This window comes from Drosophila obscura, unplaced genomic scaffold (assembly GCF_018151105.1).
Source record: "Drosophila obscura isolate BZ-5 IFL unplaced genomic scaffold, ASM1815110v1 contig_4, whole genome shotgun sequence".
In the NCBI taxonomy this organism is placed as follows: domain Eukaryota; kingdom Metazoa; phylum Arthropoda; class Insecta; order Diptera; family Drosophilidae; genus Drosophila; species Drosophila obscura.
Window position 1 is genome coordinate 6,914,350 of NW_024542828.1, and position 24,965 is coordinate 6,939,314.

The window sequence follows — 24,965 nt, forward strand, 5'->3', positions numbered from 1 at the left end:
GGCAGGCCAGGCCAGCACCACTTAAAGCCCAAAACTAATGCCAACCAATTAAAGGCGGCGGCGGCGGCCGTGTCTGCTCTCGAAACATTTTGCCTAATTTCTCTATTAATTTTATTTAACACTGACACTGGGGAGCAAACCATTCGTCATGGTCTGGTAAAAAGTGTATCGAATTTCTAGGTGGAAATTGGAACAGAAGTTGGAGGATTACACACGATTCGTTCAGTGCCATAACTATATGGGATTTTCGCAGCAGCTTCGAAACGTATCGAAACGAATCAAATTAAATGTATTGGAATTGAAACAGATTTTAACATAATTAAATTAAACATAAAAGGTCCGCTCTCTCTTAAGTGGTGCACAGTGTCCGGATAATGTTTGGGGATCCATGGCTTTGACCATAAATACAGCGATAAGACCCTCAAAGCGGCATGGCGTTTGATATTGAGAGAGAGAGAGATATATTTTCGTGAGAGAGTGATGGTGAAATGCAGTGGCTGAAACGAGAGCTAGTAATGATCGCAGATCAACAGGTGGGTATATATCTTTAGCGGTAGGGATATTTGATTTGGGAGCAAAAGAAGCGCTGATGGATGTTTTACAAATTTTAAAATTAATTTAAAATAATGTGCTATAGGTTTAGGATTAAATAAACTAATAAAAGTAAAACTTGGTCATCTAAAAACATTTATTCTTTTATTTATAAATCTATGGAATTTTTATATTTGCTTAGATTTATTTAAGCAATTTATAGGCAATCTGCAATTACTATAAATCAGGGGCTCTTAAGGGCTCTCCTCTAAGCTCAATTTGCCTTACACGTTGATCACTTCCCATCGATCTTTTTACCACTTCCACGAAAACCCTCAATGCACCAACAAACAGACAGGCTTTCCAGGTGGTCTTTGCAACTTGATTTGCAACTAACAAAAAATACAACAAAAAATAGTCTCAGACACCGAGTAGGGGTAAAAACAAACACAAAACATTAACACAAGTGTCAACAAATCTTAACGAGGCAACAAAATTGTTGAACCCCCCTGTACGACCCCCTCCCCAACCTAACTAGCTAAACGTTGACAAATCGTTTGGTAACTCAATACTCTTTTCATTTGTAATGCAAAAAGACACAGAAAATACAAAATAAAAATAAATAGAAAGAAAAGTAAGACCCTATTTTGGGGTCTACGCACAATACACAAAAGACAAGCGGACACAAGAGATAAATGCTTACAATTTTATTGCCAAACCGAAAAAACAAAAAACTTGACGCGTTGTCCGCTCGTTTGTTGGTTGTCAAATGCTTTTTTGGCCTAGCAAAAATATGCTAGAAAAAAAATTGCATTCATCCCCACAAATGGAGTGGCGTTTGAATTTGACATCTCATTGATTAATGCCAGGCGTCTGAGAGCCAGACGCTCATTGCGGCATTTTGTGGCATTTGGCGGCGGTTCGATTAATTTGTCACTTGGCAAAAAAAACTTAATTACCAAAAAGATTGTCAATGGCTGGGCGCTCGCTCAGTTGGATACCCACTTTGATGGGCGGGTTTGGGTTGTCTTTCGAAAATCGCGTGACGTTTTCATAAATTCCAAAACAAAAATGATTTAACTGATGCAAACACGATAGGTGTTCCACCGATGGTTCTTAGGCGAAATCTAAAAAAAAATATAATTACTACTCGTTCTTCACATCAGGGAAATAAAGCCATTCTCTGGCACAGTTAAGCGGTTGGTATTTGTGTGGTATTTTATTAATTCTGCGTTAATGTACAAAGAAAGTACAGAAATGCAAAATTGAATTGTTACTTTAATAAAAGTGAGAGAAGAAATTATTAAGAAATTTTTTTTTTGGTACTTTGCGGTATTTTTCGAAAAGTATTAAGAAGTGATTGATATTTCGAAAATATAAAAATTTCGTCACTAAGAAACGCAATTTCGTACGTGGTTTTTTGGTTGGTACTTTCTACTAAAATACTAGAAACTGATGGGAGTACCTTAAAAAATGTCCATCAATTAGAAACAATATTTTCTTATCCTTTTTATATTTTCTGGAATTTCGACGCAGTGCAAATACCAATGCAAAAACTGTGAATGGCAGAAACTACCTACAGTTAAACTGCTTAGTTTTTCATCGCTGAAAAACGTATAGTTTTGCAGAGCCCCTTCAATAAAGTAAATACCACACCCAACACCAGCGACTCGCCTCATGGAAATGGGTAAAACTCTCCATCCCAGCCGAACGTACAAAAAACGACAAACGATTGCCTGCTTTATGATGTGCTATCAATGGCCTATCAATGGCGGTGAGTTTTTTGTTCTATCTGCTCATTTGTAGAGCCATCAAAATGCTAATTGAAATCGCTTTAACCTGACCGTTTGCCGCTGCCTTTCATCTCTAACCGTCGCTGCACCAGAAAATCAAACAACCTGCTGATCATTTTACCAAGTTCCAATGTAATTTAGTAGCCGCATCGTATCGGTGGCATATCGGTGGCAGGCGGCAGCTGTGGCGGCCAGCGGCTACTCTTCAAAGTCCCATCGACAACTGTAAACTGTCAAATTTAATAACTGCGTCCCAACAATGCTGCTCCTGCATCTCCGGTGGAGGAGGGAGAGGAGAAGTGCTTAAATTGAATTTCTCTAAGTCTACGCATCTTTACGATCCGATGCACTCACAAGGCGGCAACAGCAGCAGCAGCAGCAGCAGCAGCAGCTTGCAGATTTGCATATAAATTGTTCCAGTGGCTACTGCCGAAGTAAAGGCTTTTTCTCGTTTCACTCAATTAATTAAAATAGTTCCACTCTCTCGACTCTGGGGGTTATTAAAAACAGATTTCCAAGCCTTAAACACCCCAACGCTTATCGAGAGCGGCAGCAGCGGCGGCGCGTCCGACGCTAATGAAGACATCATAGAAGGCGCTGCAAAACAAAAGACTAAGGTGACGAACTCTTCAAGCTGGAACACCGAAATCAAAACCTTAAAAACACGTAGGTTTGGCTATTGATGATTGGATCGAAAAAGTGGCACTTAAAGTACTAGAAAAAAAATGCTATAAATATTTTATATAATTGGTGGCAGCCAAGAAATTGATTTGGAAAATTACTTGGCAAAGGCTAGGAGATGGATTAAAATTACTGAATGCAGTAGAAGATATACAAACACATAGAAGATTCAATATACCAGGGATCAATAGAATTTTCATCCATAGATAATCCCTAGAGATCAAGAACCCAGAGTAATTACAAACAGTCTAGGATTATTACATGGGATATTTATGTGATCAAAGCATGGCCTCGACTACTCGTAACCCTTTCAAAACTCTTGAGACTATTTCTAGCTAGGCTAAAAATATCTTTACATATTTAATGTTTATTTCAGTAATAAGGAAATTTCCTAAGCTTACTGCTAATAGAAACATCATTTGACGTTGCTCAGTTCAAAAGTCTCTTCGGTCAGATCTTTCACAAAAACCATTCGACAGCTTGCCATTCCGCTCTGAAGAGTGCAAGTACTTCCAACCCAATCCAATCCAAAGGAGTTCTTTGTCTGTGGCAGACACACTCGCATGCAGCAAACCAAAGAGTGCCAGATTTTTTTTTCAATAGCTCGAGGGCACGTGCATGCAATTTTCATTCATACATTATTCATTCATAATGCGCTTTGCGCACAAACAGCCATTCACATATGAACGACTGACTGCCAGAGTCGCTCGATGGGCTCTCTATTTACCATTTAACTTTTGAGCAGCGTCTCTGGTCGTCTGTGTCTCTGGCAAAAAAAATAAATAAAAAGAATACAGAAAATAATTGCCAATTTCAAGTCAATTGCCTATTTACCCTGGTTATGGTTAATAGAGAAATCGTAAGGGGGCAATCATCTATGGCAGAGACACCAAACCAGTGAGACACAGAGTGTGGAGTGGAGTGGAGTGAACTATGGGATAAATGCTGAAGGTAAGCATTTGCATAGAACCAACAATTGAGTTAATAGTGAAATTTTCGTAATTGGCAACACAACTGGCAATTACTTTTACACTATAACAAATACAAGGGCCAGAAAAGGAAGTTTGTTTTTGAGGAATGAAGATTTGAATACACTTAAAAGTAGATTGTGCCATTGGGTTTGGCTGTGGGTTGAGAATATCCCAGGGAATGCCATCATAAAGTGTCACAAGTAACGTCGAAGCCAAAGCATGTTACGAGTGGATTCCAGATGGATATCTAACACAACCGAGGTGAGCTGTTGCATGACGCTCTACCCTAACGGATCGTGTACATGCCAAAAATGAGCAATAAACTATGAATTAAGTCAAGAAACTGGAGATACTTTATTCGAATGCAATTTTCTTAGAAAGAAAAATGTTTATTAAACAAAATGTTTCAATCGATCTCAGGGCATGCCAATAAAATACAGTTGATTAGTTCTTTGTCAGTCTATGGTTTCAGGGCCACAAATTCTAAGAATAAATCTTTTCTGGCTTACAAAAATCTCCTCAAAGTCATAATACCCTCGCCAAAACTTACAAAAATTGTCCGCATAATTCCAACTTGTTGACAAGCACCTTTTTTCGAGGTGGTAACTCAATTTATTTATTTAAATTTTAGTTATGCTGACTTTTTCGTTGCTGGTTTTTTTTTTTTTTTGCACACACAGGAAGTGACTGAGGAGCAAGTTGACGCCATGCCGCAGAGCCCACAGCTGCACGGAGTCAGCGTCAGCGCCAGAGATCGGGTTGGGTGTTTGGGTTTCGGGGATTATCCCAGGGAATGCCATGATTTATGTGACATAGTTTCCCCCCACAGTCGAGGGCGTTGCACTAATTGAAATTGCAAATGTGTTGCTACGCTGCGCTCTGCTCTGGAAAATTGATACAAGTATTATGCAGTATCTTGGTTTTTTTTTTTGTTGTGGGGTCATAAATTCATAAACGCAGGCACGGCCATGGTGTCACTTTAATTAATTGAGGAATTATAAGTTTTTGAATGGTGGAGATCCATTGGATTATGATTGTTATGAGAGACGCTCAAAGATCTACCCAGATTCAAGCCGCCAAAAAACAATATCTACAAGATAGAAGCGGCAGTAGATCTACAATATACAAAACGCAGTAGTGTGGACTCGAGGTAATCGTAGACCCCACGACCTGTGTGGCATCCCAGCCCACCAATAAAACAATATAAATTTGAGAAAATGCCCAATAAAAAGGTAAAATATTTCTACAAATTTGCATAAAATGAATGAAACGCGTTATCGTAAATCAGCCACACAGAAAATACAAAAAGCAAAAGCGAAATAAAAGTGTCAACGAAATATATATAGTATCTGTGGCTATCAGTAAACATAAGAGATGGCAGATACATCTGATGAAAACAAAAGCCGCACGCACAGCAGAGCAGCGTCTGACCTCCAATTGAAATGTTGTTGTTTTTTTTTTTTTTGGATATTTATGACTAGAAAAATGAAATTTTCTTTGGGTGTAGCTATTAAATGATTCCAAAATATCGTATAAGCAGACCACCAGCATGATTTTTGGGTAAAAAGATACAAAACAAAAAGAAAGAGAGAGAGAGGGAGAGCAATAGTTGGTTTGCTGCCACAAAAGAAAGAAATAAAATATATTGTAATATCCTAAGGGAATACTAATTTTAAACACTAACTAAACACTTTGTTAACATCTTCTGACCAGAGGCTGCAAGAGGCTAAAAAGTCAAAGGAGTTGTCCAGGCAACACAGGCCGTTTTTTTTTTTTTTTTCAAGTCAATGCTAATGAATGGAACGCGTTTTGTAAATTGTCTGCCAAATGAACGAAGGAACGAATGAATGGTTAAGTGACTAAATGAGTGACTGACAGCCAAATGGCAGAGGAGTTGCCTTTTAATGAGCAGCAGCCAGCAGCCAGCAGTACAACTCTCAGTAGAACTCTCCACAGAGCCGTAGACAACGTTGTCTGGCCAAAAAGGTATTCTCTCTTTTGGCTACTGGTTGTTGTTCGCTGGAGGGGCGAGGGGATGACTCTTGAGTGTAGGACTTAAGCGTCTCTCATTAATTCATTTAAATGGCGTTAAAAACGGAAGCCAGCGTCAGTTGGTGCTGAAGGATTTAACATGGTCAATCAGGCGCGATTGGAAGATGGACGGGGTGGGGTGGGGTGGGTAAAGACTAGGAATCGAGTGGTGTTGTTTTTTTTTTTGTGTTGTGTTGTGTTGTACACTTCACTCAAGGGTTTTCTCGATTGCTGCTGAATGATGTTGTAAGTTTTCAATTAAATGATTGGTTCGGTAGAGTTGGGTTTGGGGCTAGTGTTGAAATAAATAAGCTTTTGATTAGACTTCAGATTAAGACATGCACTTGAATTAAAAGTGCACAGCGATTACGAAAAATATTATGAAAGTTGCATCTAGTTATTTAAATTTGTATCGATTGGTATTGATGATATCGATAGAATTCTCGATTTTATCAACGAGAAAACTATCAATGTAAATCGGCAGGCATCTATATTTATGAAATCTATCGATAGTTATCGAAATTAATTAACAATTAGCCATCATTTCTTAAGAATCTCAATTTGTTTTCTGATTTAGTTAAATTTCAATTCCTAGCTTAAAACCCAACAGTGTACTTTCATTTATCACGAAAACTATATGGTATAGAGCCCCATTAAATATCCCAAAAAGTAAAGTAAATATCCTGGTAAAAGTAAAACCTCCATTAAAAATTGGAATTTGTGTAAGTAAATTTTATTGCTTTTAAATATCATTGCTTAATTTCGATGAATTCCTAAACATTAAATGCATTTAGTGAGCGCAGCTCTGCTAGTACAATATACATATGTTCTGTATAAGGTGTGAGCTAATGCTCTGCCCCACCCCCTGCTCTGTTTATTAGTGTGTTTCGTGTGTCATTTCTGAATGAGCAATTACAGTTAATAAGGGTACAAAGTGTCAGAGAATCGATGTGGTGTGTGTGTGTGGGCGTAAGTATAATTAATTTGACTCGGTTGGGGATAGCCTTTTCGTTTCGCTCAGTGTACAGGCAGGCACTTGAACTAATTGACAAGTTTCCATATTTAAACATTTTCTGTGAATGAAGTTTAGGGGCCATGGGCTGACAGGGGGGCTGCAGGGAGGGTCGACTTTTGAATATGATTAGAAACCAATGGGAAGGGAGGGAGGTATCGAGGTAGAGAGAGAGTCACACGGCAAATCACGGCTTAGTGGGCGGTTTTCCAGCTCTTTTTGCTCTGACTGTTGTTTCGTCTCTGTCTCTTGGGCTCTGGCTTTAGTCTGTCTCTGTCTGTGTTCCATTCAGTTATCCGTCTCTTTCTTTGTTCCATTCAATTTCATTCACAATCTAATGCCTGAGAGCATGATCCACACCCACACCCACACCACATGCATGCGAGAGTACGATGTCATCTAAAGTGGAGCAAAAATAAAGAGAGGCCTGGTACCTGTACCTCTGTCTCTGTCTTTAGCTCTGTCTTGCTCGCTTTCTTTAGCTCCCCAACTCTTTCTTCTCTTCATCTTTGGCTATTTTAAAGTACAGCTGCAACATTTTTTTTGCAATTCAATTTGCAGGCAAGAGCGAGAGAGAGAGCGAGGCCGAAGGCAGAGGCACCTTCGAAAAATTTATCAATGAAGCCACCCACGTGACGCTGACATCTCGCTCTCTTTGGCTTCTTCCTCTCCCTCTCTCTCTGCGTGGTTCTCTCTTTCCTCGTACATACATACATACATACAAATGTGTGTGAGCCTCCCTCTGTGTACTTGTGTGGGTGTAAAAGCTTATTGCTGTTATTCCTATAGGTGGTAGCCAATGAAGCTTTTTTGTCGCACACTTGACAGCTTTCGTTGGGTTTTATTTTTAGCTGCTGCCTGCAGCTTTTGCCTGCAAGCTTTCAGGACTGTCCAACGAACTTTGTTAATTCCAACGAAAACCCTCAAATTATATATGTGGGCAATCGTGATTCGCTCGAAAACTGCAACCAAATGACGCAAGTGCATTAAGGGCAAGAATCCTGCCTGCCTGCCAGCATTGGGTGGGAGCCTAGAGAGGGTTGTGGATCAGCCGCTAAACAGACGTCAATATGCATGTGTGTTGGCTGTTGGCCGTTGGCTGTGTGTGGGTTGCAGCTAGAAGAAAAGCCCACACAATGAACACACACCACACAGGCACATACACACATATATTCTAGCTGGGAAAACGAATAGGAAGGTTTAACACGGCATAAAAGATACCTTTTAGTGGGACTGTACTAGAACACAAATATTGCAAAAAATGTTGACCAAAAAGAAGTGAAATTTATGGGAATTTTATAAGGAAGAAAATTTAATTTGAAAGCCCTGCGCCATGGGGGGAAATAACTTTGCTTTTAGTACCTATCCATCGTTAGAATCAATTTAAATATCATCACCTCTAACCCTAATAGACTCTACTTTCCAGGGTATTCTGCAACTAAAATGTAATCCAAAGGTGTTGCTTTTTGTGTGACTTTTGAGGAGAGATAGAAGCTCAGCCGGAGAAAAGCACTTGGAAGCACACACACACACACATTGCGGGGGTTGTGGTGTGTGGTGTGGTGTTCAGGCTCAGTGCCACGCATGCGTGCGACAGGGACAGACAGTCTGTGGTGGCTTGCTGCCTGCTGCTGCCTCAGCTGCATGTACAGTTGTGCCCACACACATCCCCAACACCAAGACACATCTCAACTGGGCGACAGATCTCTAAGTAAGGCGATGATCGGCCCACGATTTTAAGACACACACACACACAAACACACAGATACTACCACACAGATACAGTGAAACCAAGGCAGCAGCAGCACCAGCAGCAGCACCAGCAGAAGCAGCAGCAGCAGCAGAGAGAGCAAAAGCAAAGCCATAGCCACAGTTTTTTTTATACCGCCGACAGTCGGACGAGTCGAATCGCAAAAAAACGCAACCGGAAGGAAATTATCGTCTAATAAGTTATCAAGCAGCAGCTAAGCTCCTCCCTAGATTCACAGATTTACGCGCCCTGTGCATGAGATCGTTAAGGGAATTAAAACCCCAAAAGAGAGAGAGGAGAGACGAGAGACAGATATCATCCGAAGGGGTAACCCAATATCTTGGCCTGGCCATCAAAATTGCGTGTTTCAAATCAAAATTGCATAATCTCGGAAATCCTGGAACGAGTTCGCGTTCTCCGACAGATCCGAGAGAGATACCCCCGCTCCGTTCGCTGCTGCTACTGCCGCTGCTACTGCTGCTGTTTGCTGTTGTCGCCGCGTAATCGCAGTAGCCGCCAAGATTTCGAGTTGCGCTTCCTTTGAGCCTAGCCACGTTCTAGCCCTGGTCTTATCGCCTGTTGGCCATCTAAAGTTGCCAGTTTGCCCGATCGGTACCCTCCCGGCTGCAGTCGGTCGGTCGCGCGTGCGTCGCCGTTTGCCTTTTGGGCCCGCCTCGTAATTAATTACAAACGCAGTCGCGCTGCCCCGCTTTCCCGGACTCTTCTTCTGCCGGCATCTCCTGAGGAAAGCCCAGAGACGCTTCTCCTGCTTACATATACACGTATGTATATACGCGCTAAATCTTGATTCTTTTTGGGGTACTGACTCTGTGGCTCGGAGCTCTGCGGAGGCTTGCGTGCGCCGACACTGGAATCGACGACATCTGATTGCCTTTTTATGGCTGGTAAGTAGCTTTGGCTATGCGCCTATTGCCCAGGCTTATACTTCGACAACTCTAAACAAGTATATTAATGGTTAAGCTGGGCGATTGGGGGCTCTGCCATTCGTTTGGCGGCTTTGGGTTATTGCATCTAATGGCTTTTAATTCAAGTCAATATTGGGTATTGTTTGGTTGCCCATAGGCAGGCAGAGAGGGGCTATGAATATATTTTTATTGATAAAACTTAATTTAGGAATTATGAATATGATTCTAGATGATAATACTTCATAAATCGCAATTATTTTATAGTAGACCATAATTAAGATATTAGAACCAGGAAATACATATGTAGTAAAAATAATTTAGCTGTAATTTTCTAGTGTTGAGAAATGTTTTATAAGTAAGAGAGGAATGAGTAAGGCTGAATTCGACATTTCGAGGTTGTTTTAAGGGTTTCATAACAGAAACGGGAGGTACCTTTATCCAACACAATTCCCATAAATAAACTAGTGTTGGTAAGCCCATTTTTATCAAAAAAAATTTAGCTTTACATTTAACAGAACTACGTTTAACAAAAGAGAGTATTTAGAACGAAGCAATACCAGTGCTGGTTAATAGTGTTTAGAGTTGGATAATTCCGTAAAAGTGTTGGCAGTGTTGGCTAACTTTTAACACTAGAAACGACATTTCTAATTTAGCTTTCAAACTTATGTTTACTGAACCACTATAACCAAAATTTCTTGTCTTCTTCTGTTCCAATAAAATATCAAAGAGCCCACTAAATAGTGTAGTTTGCCCTTGAAAATTTCCTACAACAATTAAACCAGAAATGACATTTGTAAATGGAATCCTTTTGCCCACTCACACAAGAATTTCGCCGGCAAACGAAAGACATATGAATGTATTCATTCGGCAAATCAATTAGCGTGTTGCCAACATTTAAAGGTTAAAAGCCGCACAGACATGTGCGCGTCTGCTCCTGTTGCTGTTGCTCTTGGGGCGCAGCTGGGAAAGGTCAACCGGCAAAACGGGCAGCCACCAAGCCACCAAATGGCTGCAACAAATAACAAACTAATTAAACGCTGTCACAGTGGCAGGACCAAGCTAAAACTTGACAATTGAGCGCCTAAAATAGGAGTCGCAGGTGACATTTGAGAGAATCCCAGAGGAGGTGGAGGCAACAGGCAGTCGCTCCAGGAGTAGCAGCAGCAGCAGCAGGACTTCTGTCCAAAAAAAAAAAAAATATCAAAGTTCAAACGGCCATAAAAGCTGTACCTATTTCTCACACTCTCTCTCGCGTTCCGCTACTCTCCATCTCTCCTTCTCTCTCTTCTTATCGCTCGCCAGAAACCTTAGCATTTCCATGAATGAAATTCGAGGAAAATAACATTTTCGCCCATGTGACGTCACGCTGAGCTTTCATTTCATTGATGAGCTTCCTTCAGTATTCCATTCATGAAGTTTTTCAAATGAATTGGCTGCCGAATGTAACGGTCTCCCGTCTCTGTTTTTTTTTTTTTTTTCGGCTGCCATTTACCGCCATTTTCATGCTGCCGCCGCTGGCTGTGGCAGTGGCAGAGGCAGCGACTGAGGCAGCAACAGATGCTGCTGGCTGTAGAGTGTGGCGGCGGCGGCGGCGGCAGGCAGCCACCATTGACAGCCCACACACGTGCCGTGCCCCACAGAGAGTCGAAGTGGAAGCCGGGTAAAGGGCAAAGTACCAAACATCCTGTATCTATGCTCTCCGACTGAGGCTCCTGTCAAGTGGAAACCCATGGCACAGTGTCGCGAAGATTGATAATAGATAGATAGATAGAAAATGGTGTTCGATTTCTTGGAATAGGTTTTCATAGATATGAATAATTATTAATTTGATTGGGAAAAATAGCCTTAAGCCCACAGATTTCTAAAAGGGACTGAAAATTGGGGTATAGCTTAACTTTCATAGTGGTTTGAGCTCTAATAGAAAACATTATTATGGATATAAGTCGAGATTTCTAGGTAATCAATTGACTTCAAAGAATTTGAAAAATCCCAAAATTGTGTTAATTTATAATAATATTGAGACTTTAAAGGGGGTTTTGTATAAGTTCCTTATTTTTGCAGTAGGAAATGTTTGACGAGAAGAAACTTTCTTCATTCAAGTTACATTAAATCTAAGAAAAAAACTAAAAGGTGAATTATATCAATTAAAAACAGCGCTTCAGGCACTTTTGCTACCATCCTCTCGGTTGGCAAATATTCCACAAAATCTCCCATTACTTTTCCTTTGGCAATCTTTTTTAGCCTTTACTTATGCTCCCACTCCATACCACTGTGCAACATTTGCTTCCTAGAGCTCTGTGGCTGCTGCTGCTGCTCCCGGGCAGCACCGTTGCCCTTCTTGCCTCCTGATTCTCCACCCTCCTGCTGCTACCAACCAGCGCTTCAGTCAATGGCAACACTGACAATGTGGAGGCGTTTAATCGCATCTATTAGCATCGTAGTCGAGAGAGTTTTCTTACACGCCCCCGCACTCGTTCCGTTTGATTATTTCCACCAGAAAATTGTAAGTTCACAACAAGAACTTTACTTCGTTTCAAGACGGACACAAAACCGAAAAGCAAGCAACAAGTTTTTGATAAACTTAATGGACTAAGGAACCCCAAAAAGGTCCTTGCTACTTCCTTGATTTGCCCACCCACTCACCTGTTTGCTAGTCAATGTCTTCATCTCTGTCGGAGGACTTGTGTCTCCTTTCATTATTATGAGTATTAATATTATTGCTGTTAATGTTCTGGCTGCCATTCTGGCGCTCATAAAGAGCGGGTATATTAGTTTTGAGGCTTTGTTTGTAGGACAGGCATTGCTCATGACATATTCCTAAACATTCCCATATAATATTATTTAATCTTGCTTCAACATTTCGTAGATCTTTCCTAATGGTAAATGCAGGCATGGAAAAATGAACAAAATAAGTTTCTCAGCGCGTCGCTATCTCTCTCAAAACACTTTCTCTCTTTCCCAGTGTGGCCTAGCAGTTAATGGTGAATACTTTGGGAATGAATAAACTAGGAATACTTTATGGTATATCTGTTAAAAGTTATCGCCAACGTATGTCCAGAAAAAACTGTTGTATTTCTTAAGAATTCTTTTTATGATATTCGACAAACAGAAGTTCTTTCATGGCTCTGGAAAATTGTATATAAATCGTAAAATATCTAAGCTAACACATTTTTCTCTTCGCTCGCCTACGAACACTATACCTTTAAGGGTATTCCAGCCTTCCAACCTTATCCTTCGCAGTTAGCAGTCGCTAGTCCCTTTTTTCTGTTGTTTTTTTAGATGAAACTGTAGCATTTAGCTGCCATTTTAGTGTTGCTGCTGCCTGCTTTTTTGATTGATGCTCAACCTCTAACCTTTAAATGTCATATCATTCGGGGAAAACAGAGACACAAACACAAAGAGAGGGAGAGATAGAGAATGAGAGAGAGAGAGAAAGTGTGTGCGTTTGCAACACTCTAATTGCCATTTGTTGATGCTTTTGTGGGCGTCTCAGGCGATGTTTTGCATGTTCTCTGACTTTTCAAAAAGTCAGCAATTGCCTTTCGCGATTTAAGGGAATTTCTAGCCCAAAATGTCAATCATCGAATCAAATATCAAGTGGAGAAGGCTGCAACATATAAACTTCATTACAGACACCTTTTCGTGGCGTACATCGTGGCGTATGATTTATCATAAATTACTCATGCGACCCATTGAACGCACGTGGAATGACGCCAATCGGTCTGTTTGTCTTTTGAGAGTGAAAGCCAATGCCTTATCTGATAGATAAGGATATCTGCCACTATTACGTAGTTTTATACTTTAGCATTTTTCACGATTTTGCTTTCCATTTTCATTCACTCTCATCAATGCTCAATATTGCCGCTCACACTCTCTCCTTCTCGCTGCGAGAGCCACCCACAATTGTTGTTGACTTTTCCTCTGCCAACGGAATCGGAAATGCTGCTTTTCCACCCACACAGCCACAGCAAGAGAGAGAGAGAGATTGAGAGAGAGTGGGAGAGAGGTGCTCTTGGAGCAATCCCATACAAAGAATCAACAGTTACACGCAGGCAGAGGCAGTGGCAGTGGCAGAGCGACACCGACAGAGAGTTCGGGAAAAGCTAAATACAAATTTCTCAAGCATTTTCCGACACATTTCCGACGCCTCCGATGCTGCTGCTGCTTCTGCTGCTGCCATCGACGCCGACGCACAAGTACAAAAGCGGCGCAGCCGATTTGCCGCTGTTTTCATCATGTTTTCTTCAGTGTTTTGTTTTTTTTTTTTGTGATTTTACCGATGCCCGAGTTTTCCGATTTTCATTTTCAATTTTCACCGCTCGTGCCAGTAGCGCATTGACGGCTCAACGGCTCGTCTCGCCACATTTTTGGCCAACCCAGAAAATCACACATAACAATCAGAACAAAATCAAAACAAATTTTCGCGCGCGTACAACAATTTTAGCGATATTTTCAAATATTTATTAAAGTTATACCAAACAAAAAAAAAACCAAATTAAAAGGAAAATGTGACAAAACAGAAAAGAAAAGTGCCAGATAATTATCAAAATAAAAGTGAAAGAAAATAATCCAAAGAAAAGGAAAACAGCGTAAAATGAATCAACAGAAAACAAAATTAATTGCCGCCGGCAAATAGAAATGCAAGAGAGATAGAAATCATTTTTGAGAAATTTCTATAGATTTAAAGCATATTTTTTTGCATAAAGAGTTTTGAAATTGAATAAAAATATTTAAATAGATTTAAAAATATTTACATACATTTTTAATCCCCATATAAATGTGTATTTTTGATGGTCAATTTTAGACAGAAGATTTTATTCTAAAGAAAACTCTCAGTGTCTTGATGTGTCTTTCGATGTCTGACTATTTATCTACTGTAGTGTGGTTTTACTGTAGTGTCAGTTTACTGTAGTTTCATATTGCTGTGGAGTAATTTTACAGAAGTGTCAGTTTACTGTAGAATGTTTTACTGTAGTCTGGTTTTAATGTAGTCTTTAATAAAAAATACAGTTTTTATAAATATTTTTGGTGTTAGAATATTAAGGTTTAAATCATTTGGAATCAAAGGTGAAAAAATAACATTGTTTCCCCCAAAGAGTAAAATTAAGTGAAGAGTTAGAGGAAATTTTAATTCAAAGAAAAGGTAAGGATGCCATAATGTAACTAAATATTTAAGTACTGGTTAATTTGAATAATTATATTGGGTGAAGGTTCTTTTATTTCAATGATGATCTTAAATATTTAATTAATATTAATTAATACATTTCTTTAATATTTTTTTTCAGGTGTTACTCAATCTTCAAGCAGCTGTATTAATCAAAGCGATAGCCAATTCAATCCAGAAGGACTGATTTGATCAACCTTAAAGGTTGCAAAAGTGCAAAAATTAAAACATTAAGAAAAACTAATCAAAAGTGACCAAAAATATGTGAAAAAATGAGCAACAAAAATAATCTTAAATAATAGCAACAGATATGTGAAAATATCTACTAAAATTAAATCGAAAACATAAAACATACAAATATGAAAAATATTTGAATAAAGAAACAATAAAAAAATGAACAAAATTTCAACAAGCAACCAATTTAAATAAAGAAAATAATTAAACAATACTGCAACAATGTATATAAAGTAATAACAGTGATTGAAACAACGATAAAAACTTCAAAAAGTACCTGCAAAAAGTGAGCAAAATTAAAAACAATCAAAACTATAGAGCAAAAAGCGAAAAAAAAAAGTGCCACAAAATGTCTAAATACCAATCAATATTATTATTTAGAAAAGTGTAGTAATACAACAATCAAATGGAGTTTCAGCCCAATAATTTGTGTTTTTCTTTATTATTTTTCAACAACAATATTCGTTTATTTTCGTTTCGGTTAACGTTCAGCGTTCTGTTCAATCACAAAAATGTTGCTGACAATGCGGCCACAGAATGAATTGATAGGCAGTCAGCAGCATCCAGGTACAACATCGGTGGGAGAACATACAACTGCAGCGGCATCTGCCACACATGGTGGTACACCCTCGCCACCTGCAACAGGAGTAGCAGCAGCAGCAGCAGCAGCAGCAACAGGCACATCATTCGGTTTGAATGGTCAAGGTCTCAGCTTAGTGCCACCATCCACCTCGCAGCAGGATTCTCTGAATACACCCACAACCCCTTTGCTCGGACTAAGTCGTAATCCTCTTCAGTTTGCCGCCCCACCGGCACCACCGCCCATTGCCGTGCAGCAGGGCGCTACAGCTGCGCCCACAGCCTGCAGTCCGGCCTTTGGCTACTACCATCAACCCACTAGCACGAGTGCAGGTGGAGCAACGCCCACCACCGCCGCCACAACATATCTGCAGCAGCAGCAGCATCAGCATCATCCCTCGGGTCTGGCAAAGGACACAAGCGTCAGCGGGCACACGGAGCAGCCCCAGCATTCGGTGGAATTGGACGAATACGTGGACATATTGCAGGTGCAACAACTGCTATTGGACTCGTCGGCCGCCGCTGCGGCAGCAGCAAATCAAAATCTTTCGAATCCTACGCCAACAGAACAGCAGCAGCAGCAAGAGCAACAGTCGCAACATTTGCAGCAACAAATTGTGGCAAAGCCACGACCACGCATCAATCTACAAAAAGCCACGGAATATGCGGCACACATAGCACAAGGTTCGTACCTTTGAGCTGCTCTTTTTTATAGATTTATGTCATGATATCTATAGCGTATCCCTCTCCTTGTCATCCTCCTTTCATCCACTTAGCCGAGTCCTCATCGCCTGGCACGCGTCGTGTCCTGCTTGATTATCCCAATCCATATTTGTACGGCAATCATTATCATCATCATACGCCGCCAAGCGAGGACCTAGTGGCCCTTTGGTTTGGCAGCAATGGCACAGGTGAGTCCCGTCCCGTCCCACCATCATTTTTCACTTTCGTTAAGGCGACGATCCTTCTGTTCGACATCTTTGGCATTGATTTTCGGTTTCTCTAATTTCTTCCACATACATATTAATCGACAAAATTAATTATGACATTCCGATATGAATTTCATAATTTACTTGAATTTTCCCAGGGTATCTATGACAGATTTTTTTTTTTTTTTTTTTTTTTTTGCTTCATGTCTTTTGCTGTTTGCTGTTTTGGAGCGGTTGTCTGGGAGGCTTCCACTTGCCACTGCCTCTGCCCCACTCTCATTACATAATTCACAGTCTCCGCGCACTCCATGCGGCATATGTCCATGGGATGCAGTTACTCAAAAACTATCTCGTCGGCTATAAATTGCCAAAATTAATCTGTGAATGAGCTGACAGTCAAAAAAAAAAAAAAAAAACTCTGCCTCCACAGCACACAGCCTTTCTGCCTTCCTATAGCCTGTCCCCCCCGCCCTCGCTCTAATGGCTCAATAAATAAAATGGAAATAAAACAAGCAAGCAAAAAAGGGTATCCTTAGCATCGAAATTGTGGATACTCTTGGGGCAAGATCTTTGCTATGATAGATAAATAAATGTAGTAATAAATCCAGACGATTACTACAGCAAAAAGAAGACTCTATGCCATATTTCGAATAGAAAGATTCCAATTTAAAGCAATAAATAAAATGAAAATAATATAAAATGCATAAATATTGAACTATAATATTTCTTTATTTCAAAGACAAACCTCTTTTGAACACGCACATTACCCTCTTCTTTGAAGTGTATAATAACATATTTCGCGCACTTTAATGCCGTTCGCTTGGCAATTTTTCGATGGCGCCTTCAAATGCACTGCTTGCTGCCTGGCGCCCGACGACTGTTTCAAATACAGACGACAGTCCGTTCCGTTGCGTTCCGTCCCGTCCGGCAGTCTGTCAGTCAGGCAGTCGCTCTTTTGAAATGTTGCCAAAAGCCTGAAATTGAAATTTGCTGCTGCAAATGATGCAGTGCATCGTCCGGCACTTGCTGCTGTTGCCGCTGCCGCTGCTGCTGCGCCCTTTCGCTGCTGCTGCTGCTGCTACTTTTGCTGTGTGTGTTCCTGTGTATGCAACAGGTGTGTGCCCGCACGTCTCATCGATTACTCGCCTCAGATTCCGACGTGAGTTCGGTATCGGTACGGTTTTTGGTTTCGGTTTCGCTCTTCTTTCTTGCGGTTGTTTGCCAAAAAAAAAAAAATTAAATTCCCGATGCCGCCAAGACCACCCAAAGTGTGTCAATGTTGGCAGCACCGTTCGAACACGTCGGAAAGGGAAATGGGCGGAGGAGTGTACGAGTGCGGGTGGGGCGCATAAATGCGTATAAATTAAATTATATAGTTTGTGGTTTCGATCGAGGCCTAACGGTGCTATTTCCGCCTCAAAATTCAATTAAAATGTTGGCTCTGAATTGTGTTAATGTCATTCTTGGTTGATATTTTATGAAATATCAAAGACTTTGTATAGAATATATATGTATATATATTCGTTGGTCAAAGTTTGGCTGCAACACTACAGAAATACATTTTTCACATAGCTGAAACTTGCAACAAATCCATAATTGATACTGTTTTAATTCCATTGATTGGTGCTACATTCATTATAGAAAAACTACTAGAAAGTATCAGAAATTACTGTAAAGATTAGAGAAAATATTAAAATAATAAATGCAAAAAAAAACCAAACCAAAAATATTTAAAAAACTGAAAAACAATAGAATAAATAGCAGAAAAAAACAAAAACAAAAATAAAAACAGTAAAATATATAGGATGAAGAATTCAATAAATTCCAGAAAAATAAAATAGTACATTTTCGTTTTGAAAAGTTGGTGCAATTAATTTATCCAGTTAGAAAAGATCAAATAAAACACATTTTCTGAAGATCTTGGCATGCAAGTATAACTTAAAACAACCCATAAAGAATGGCAGACACATTAATTTACTTTACTTTTATCAATTTCAAACCAATTGCAGCTTCAAATTACTATTTGTAACCCCCTAAATCAATTAAAAATCAAAAGTAGAACCTCTGCCTGGCCTTTAACCAGAAAACTAATTTCATTATTCTTTAGAATGTTCTCCTTGGAATACAATGCCACACGAATCGGCTCGTATTTCCATAGTAAAATTAAAGAACAAAAACCCCATCCCATTGCAGTGCTCGCATTTCCCACATGGCAATACGACACACAAATTGTCTTAATTAATTAATATCATAAATACACGACGGCGCTTAATTGCTGGATGGAGATGCAGAGAGCAAAAAAAGCAAATCTCTCATGGCAACTAATTAGCCAGGAAATGACCCCGACTGACCGACACAGAGAGCCACGAGAGGGGGCAGGGAGTCAGTCAATGCATTCGCATTCGCATTGCCACACAGCTGAGTGACCCTAATCGACAGGAAGCTGACTCAATCTCTCAGAGTACTGCAGCAGCAGCAAGCAGCAGCAGCGCCAGCCTATGAGGAGGCCAGGGCCAAATGCAGCTGTCGCGCTTCTGGTGACAGTAGGTACTGCTGCTTGCTGCTGCTGCTTGCTGCCACTTCTGGTTGCACTTCACTTGCAATCAATATTCATAAATCTCTTGGCAAGGGTTCACCAATTAATAACGTGACCCGTTTATTTTATTTCACTTTATTTTTTTTTTTTTGCCCATTTGCCGTTTTTCCTCCTGCTCCTTCTTTGTCATCAAATCAACCTGGGTGATCGTTCCACGTTTTCCAATGAAAAATCACAAAACGTAGACGGGCCGCGACACACACACACAAAAGCCTTTCAGCATTTGTCAACGAGAGGCGACGCTGACACCGCCGACAACAACAACAAAACACGATCCAGGGTGCCGGGTATCCGGGTAATGGGTACGGAATGAAAGTCAAACAGTCAAGAAAAACTGCAAGAAAATTAAGGCAATGCGAGATCCAGGCTCTTGGAGTGCGAACACTCAGTGGCGGCACAGTGGCAACAGTTTACAAATGAAAAATCCAACAAAATATGTATAAAAAAAATACCAGAAAATACGAAAACCAGCAGAATAATTCTATAAAAAAAAGTGGAAAGACTACAATAAATATAGGACAAATAATACAATAAATAACAAGAAAAAAACGCTAGAAAAAAAAATAGTAAAATTCTAAAATATTTAGCGAATAAATAACCAGAAATATCCAAGAAAATAGACCAGTAAAATAATAAAATAAACAATAAAAAAATACCAGAAATCTTCAGATAACTTCAGGAAAAAGAAGTAAAAAAAAATTATAGAAAAATATTTACAGAAATATAATACCAAAAAAATTATCGTTTCGGTCAAAAGTAGGCTCAACACATTAAAAATCCCTTAAATATTTCTTGTCCCACTGTGCTGGCACAACCTTTGTTACCTTGTGCAACGGAAATCGTTGACATGGACCACACCACACCACAGCATACAGCACAGAGGAGAGAGAAGAGAAATACTACTGGATCAGAGAGAGAGAGGGCCATAGTCGAACCGAGCCAAACCGAACCGAACCGAAAAGCGAAGCCAGGCCAAGCCAAGCGCACAAACACACAACACACAATCTCCAGAAGCTTTGGCAGTCAGCGAGGCTTGCCTAATGTTTAATTAAGGTGATTGCTGTGCGGTCACCTGGCCGTCGTCGCCGTCGTCGTTGCAGTTGTTTGCTGCTGCTGCTGCTGATGCTGCTGCCGTTGTAGATGTTTGCTGCTGCTGAGCGACAACAACACCTCACGATCACCAAATTGGTTTGTAAGGATAAGCCCCAAAACCAAAACAAACCAAAAAAAAAATAAAGTAAAAGAAAAACGAAGGGAAAAACGAAGGGAAAAACGTAAAGTAAAAGACCTATGTCAAAGGACATATCCACAAGTAGAAGTCGGACAGTTGGACAATCGGACAATCGGCTGGAGCAGGGGCAGGGGCAGGGCAGTAGCCTTAATGAAGATTAATTGCAATCAGTGAGCCACTTGAGCTGCGATTAATTGCAGGAACCATTCAGACATGGAAATGGAACTGAACTTCCTCCTAGATCTCCGAAGCTGCTGGCTTTTGTTGCTCTTGCTGCTGCTGCTGTTGCTGCTGCTGCTGCCAACTCTGTTGATGATGATGATGCCTGTTGGGGGAATGGTTCACAAGTTCACGACGACGACGACGGCAACTTAATTGCCATTTACATGTGGCCTAAACTTGAACAGGGAGATCTGGACACCCAGACAGCTGCAGAGAGAGAGAGAGAGAGAGAGAAAGAGACAGAGAAATCGCTCCCGGGACAGGCTTTGTTGGTGGCATAATGCAGCTGATGAATTGCAGAGTTTCCCATTCCCCCCACCGCCCCTCGAAAACCTGGAAATTTGTCACTAATGGAGGGGCTTCAATTTTTAAACTTTGACAAAAAATCACAAAAGTTGATCCAACATTTAACGATTATTATTAACATAATTCGCTTGTGTGTGGGTCGATAAAGTGTGCCACAAATGGTTACGTATAGGTCAACTTGATTATTATTGTCACCTGCATGGTCTTTGGTTGGTTGGTTTATTTTTTTTTTTTGGCGCCAAGTCTGCTCCTCAGGCCTAATCAAATCGTATCGAAATCGTAAATGAGCAAAGTGTGTCGGGGGGGGGTTAATGAAAACCAACCGCAGCCAGCATGTGGGCTGTTATTTTTTGTGTGTGGTTTTGCATTTGTGGTTAAGTTATAATTTGTGTATCGATTTTTTTGTATTTGACAACTTTCAAATAAAGTTAACATCGACGAGATCACGATGCTATAAATAGCGGCAGAGATCAGCGGAAGGCCTGTCTGAGAGCAGAGAGTAGGTCTGTCAGATAGTTGTGGAAGTACTTGAAGAAAGTTCTATAAAATATGCATTTAATGAGATTTAAATAATAATTATTCTGGCAACTGGCTGTTGTTTGTTCTGTCTACTCAAGCGTTTGAATTAAGAAACCCTACTAGGAACTATAGCCTTGTGGATTGAAAAATATTTAATGAAGGATCATTTTTCACACGAATTAATAGGGCTCTCCTTTTTAAGCGAAGGAATAGCAAGTTAAGATATATAAAAAGGGAATTTTAGCAATAATTTCTATATTAGCCATGCAGCATAGCAGACTTTTTCATCAAGGATTTTGCCACGCTTTCAGCACTTATTTGTGATATTATCTATTATTAGCTTTCTTGCTTTCTTTCAAAAATAATAACAAACTGTTTCAGTTCAAAATTTAGTACATTTTAGAATTTTAAGTACTTTTAATAGAAGACATCTTTAAATTTACTCTTTACCTTCTTGCATTATCTATGAAAAACAATCAAAATTTCCATTATTTCTACAAGTTCCATATTCAATATGAATGAACCAATGATTTGGCTATTTTCTGCATCTCTTATGGAGGGAGGGTCTGCCACTTGGTTAGAATACATCGCCCACACAGCCGGGGGGGTCAACCTGTTGGCGCCGTCCGCCGTCGTTTTGGTGGAACTCGGTGGCACAGCCCACGCATACAAAATAAAAGCAAAACAGAAAAAACAAAAAAAAAAAAAAAAAAACAAAAGACAAAACCTGCAAAAAAAAAAAAAGAAAAAAAACAAAACGAAAAACCACAATCATTTAAATAAAGCAAAGAGCAAAAATAGGCAAAACTAAGAAAAAAGAAACTGTATGCTAGGAGTTCAAATGAAATTCGTTGAATTTTCGTTGAAAAACCGCAAAACGCGTTATTCATTTGCATAAAAAATTGCTGCCAAAGCAATCGAACATGAGCCAGACAGATAGACAGTGCAACAGCGGGGGTGGCCGGGGGCAGGGGCAGTGGAGACGGTAGACCAAGACCGCGACCAAGCCCCAGAGTTGATTTCATTCATGAGTCGCAAACGCGCACAGCAGTCGCTCCGCTCCATTCATAAGCCGCTCTCGAGCCGCAAAAAACATTTCTAGTTTAAGGTAAGCCACTGGACACCTACGATCTGTTGGTGGTGCTGCTGATGCTGCCTGCTGCCTGATGCTGCTGCTTGCAACTGCTGCCTGCTGCAACTGCACATTATTTATAACATTTTGCCGTTTTGGGGTCACATGTTGGCGTGTGTTGCAAATTAAATTTGCAAATTATAGGCTGTCGCTGGGGGTTTCCGGTTAACAACGGTACGGTTCCACTCTCTCAACTCATCTCGGGAACCTCGAAAAAAAAAAAATAGTGGGGCTTCAAATGTGTTGCAGCACCAAATAAAACTACAAAATCTTGAGCTTTTGAGCTCTCTGCACTTCATGAGACAACCTCAATGGACACACACAGTTAGGGGCACCCAAATATGGCGCACAAAATGGTCTCGTCTCGAGTCCGTGTCTTGTACATTTGAACTGTCATGCCACAAGGAAACCCGCTCCCCCCTCCCAACGGACTGGATGGCTGTAGCAAGTTCCAGCCCATCTGACATTTTGAAGCGAAATGTCAGTCATTCCTCAACAGCCGTGCAGCCGTGCTCTCTTGAACGTTTGCTGCCGCTGCCGCCGCTGCTGCTGGATGATGATGATGATGGTAATGGAATGTAATGGTAGTGCTATTGCTGCTGCTGCTGCTGTATGATGATTTGGGTGGTTAGCGGCCATTACCATCTACCATTCGTGGGCTGCCCCTAAAGATGGCTTAGATATAACATTTTTTAAGGAAAGTGTCGGTTCTTTGAGGGTTAACGAATGTTGCATGCCCTTCAATTGAAAGGAGTCTTAATTTTGAGTTACTTGGGGATGGATTGCAAGTGGAACTAGTTCAGTGAACGCACCATGAACTCATAAAATAGTTAAATTAAAATTTCTAGGCTTAGAGATTTACTCTCTGCAATTTCTAGTGGAACTAGTTCCGTGAACTGAAATCGGAACTAGTTCAGTTATAGTTCAAGATACTCTTGGAATGCATAAAAGTAGTGTGGCAGTAGAACTGCTAGCATTGAAATCGGAACTAGTTCATTTTGGTATCTTAATGTCGAGTGCCTCGATTTTTATTTAAAAATAGTAAACATTTTTTATGAAAGAGAAAATATTACGAACTCTACAAACTTGACACCAATTTCAATAAATTCTTTTTTATTTTCCATATTTAATATTAAATTGTGACCTGAACCCATTCAGCATACCCATTCCGGTGTACCTCTGTCTACGCTAACTCTTGTACACTCGTATCAAGGGTACTCCACTCATAAACAGGGGCAGCCAAAGCACGGCATCGCCATCGTCATCATCATCATCATCGTCATAGCCACACCATGAGAGATCATTCAGAGATCATACAGATCACAAGATTTCCAACTAAATATGGTAGCAAACAAAATAATTTACATCAAGCTGTTGTTATGCTCTTTATTGTTCTTTGCCTGTTTTGCTGTTTTGTGTCGCTATATCTTTCATGATTGTTGTTGCTGTTGTTGTTTGCGTGATTTTCAAGTTTTATGTTATTGCTCTTCTAAATGTATCTATGGGATACCACCAACAGTTGTGGGCGTACAGAGCGCGCGCGCGCCTTGATGCCCACTCACTCCTGAATGGGTTTTGCCTTTTTTAGAGCCACTGTTTCTGTTTGCTGTTGCTGTTGTTTTCGTGAATGAAAGATTTGTCCAAGAGATTCGATTCGTTTGGATTGGATTGGATTGGTAGCCAACAGTTTCAAGTACTCTCTCTCTCTCTCTGTCTCTCTCTGTGTATTTGTAAGAGGCATGCCACTTGACACATTTCAATGAACACAAAACAAACAAAAAAAAAAAAAAACCCCTGAATATATAATGAAGAAGGAGGAGCATCCAAAAATGAAGACAAATCAAAAATAGCCTTTCCCCCATGCACAAAAATGTTCAAAAAACCGAAACCTCACAAATTACGCGCATATTTTCTAATGAGCTCAAGCATGCCGCCCCACACCAGATCGCGCTATGGTTCGGAAAACACCCAAAATTTCATATACAAGGAAAAAGTATTTTTCCTCTGCTGGTAGCTAAGAAAACAAGATTTATGCGTTGAACAGCAACCCCTTAGCACCTCTCTTTGCTTTGGATGGAGGCGGAGTAGGAGGGTGTCCATCCAACAATTGGTGCCAACAGATGCCTTGAACAGACACATATCGTTAGCACAAAGATAAAGATGGCCAGAGCAAAAGTGTCTGTCAAATGTTGAAAGATGCGACAATTTGTGGCCCAAACAAATATTAGACAGGAAGGCTAATTAGCGAGAGGGTGGGACCCACACAAAACAGCAACTATCCGTAGTACACTGAAGAAAATAGAAGCAGCAGAGTAAACAATGATTGCTATCAAAGAAGGCATTTATCTATCAAAAAGG

General features: G+C 40.3%; 2 protein-coding genes across 4 annotated transcripts in view; both read left to right on the forward strand.

Annotated features, from left to right (window-relative positions):
* Positions 1 to 8,917: 8,917 nt before the first annotated feature.
* LOC111065866 (enhanced filamentous growth protein) lies at positions 8,918 to 16,370 on the forward strand. Its single transcript, XM_041594954.1, has 2 exons — positions 8,918 to 9,674; positions 14,981 to 16,370. The coding sequence occupies exon 2, from the start codon at positions 15,606 to 15,608 to the stop codon at positions 16,368 to 16,370; it is 765 nt and encodes a 254-aa protein (XP_041450888.1). The 5' UTR covers positions 8,918 to 9,674; positions 14,981 to 15,605.
* Positions 16,112 to 24,965, forward strand: part of LOC121403751 (alpha-protein kinase 1-like) — a 46,697-nt gene continuing 37,843 nt past the window's right edge. Inside the window, exons 1-2 of one of the 3 annotated variants that reach the window (XM_041594910.1) lie at positions 16,112 to 16,356; positions 16,449 to 16,583. Coding sequence is in view for 2 of the 3 variants with exons in the window: in XM_041594909.1 (XP_041450843.1) it covers positions 16,397 to 16,583 (187 nt within the window). In the remaining variant the exon portion in view is untranslated. Of the gene's footprint in view, positions 16,584 to 24,965 lie in introns of all 3 variants that reach the window. The other 2 variants (XM_041594909.1, XM_041594911.1) reach the window with 2 other exon arrangements.

Excerpts from the sequence above, each read along its gene's own strand:
- LOC111065866 (XM_041594954.1), top strand. The coding sequence starts at position 15,606 with ATGTTGCTGACAATGCGGCCACAGAATGAATTGATAGGCAGTCAGCAG.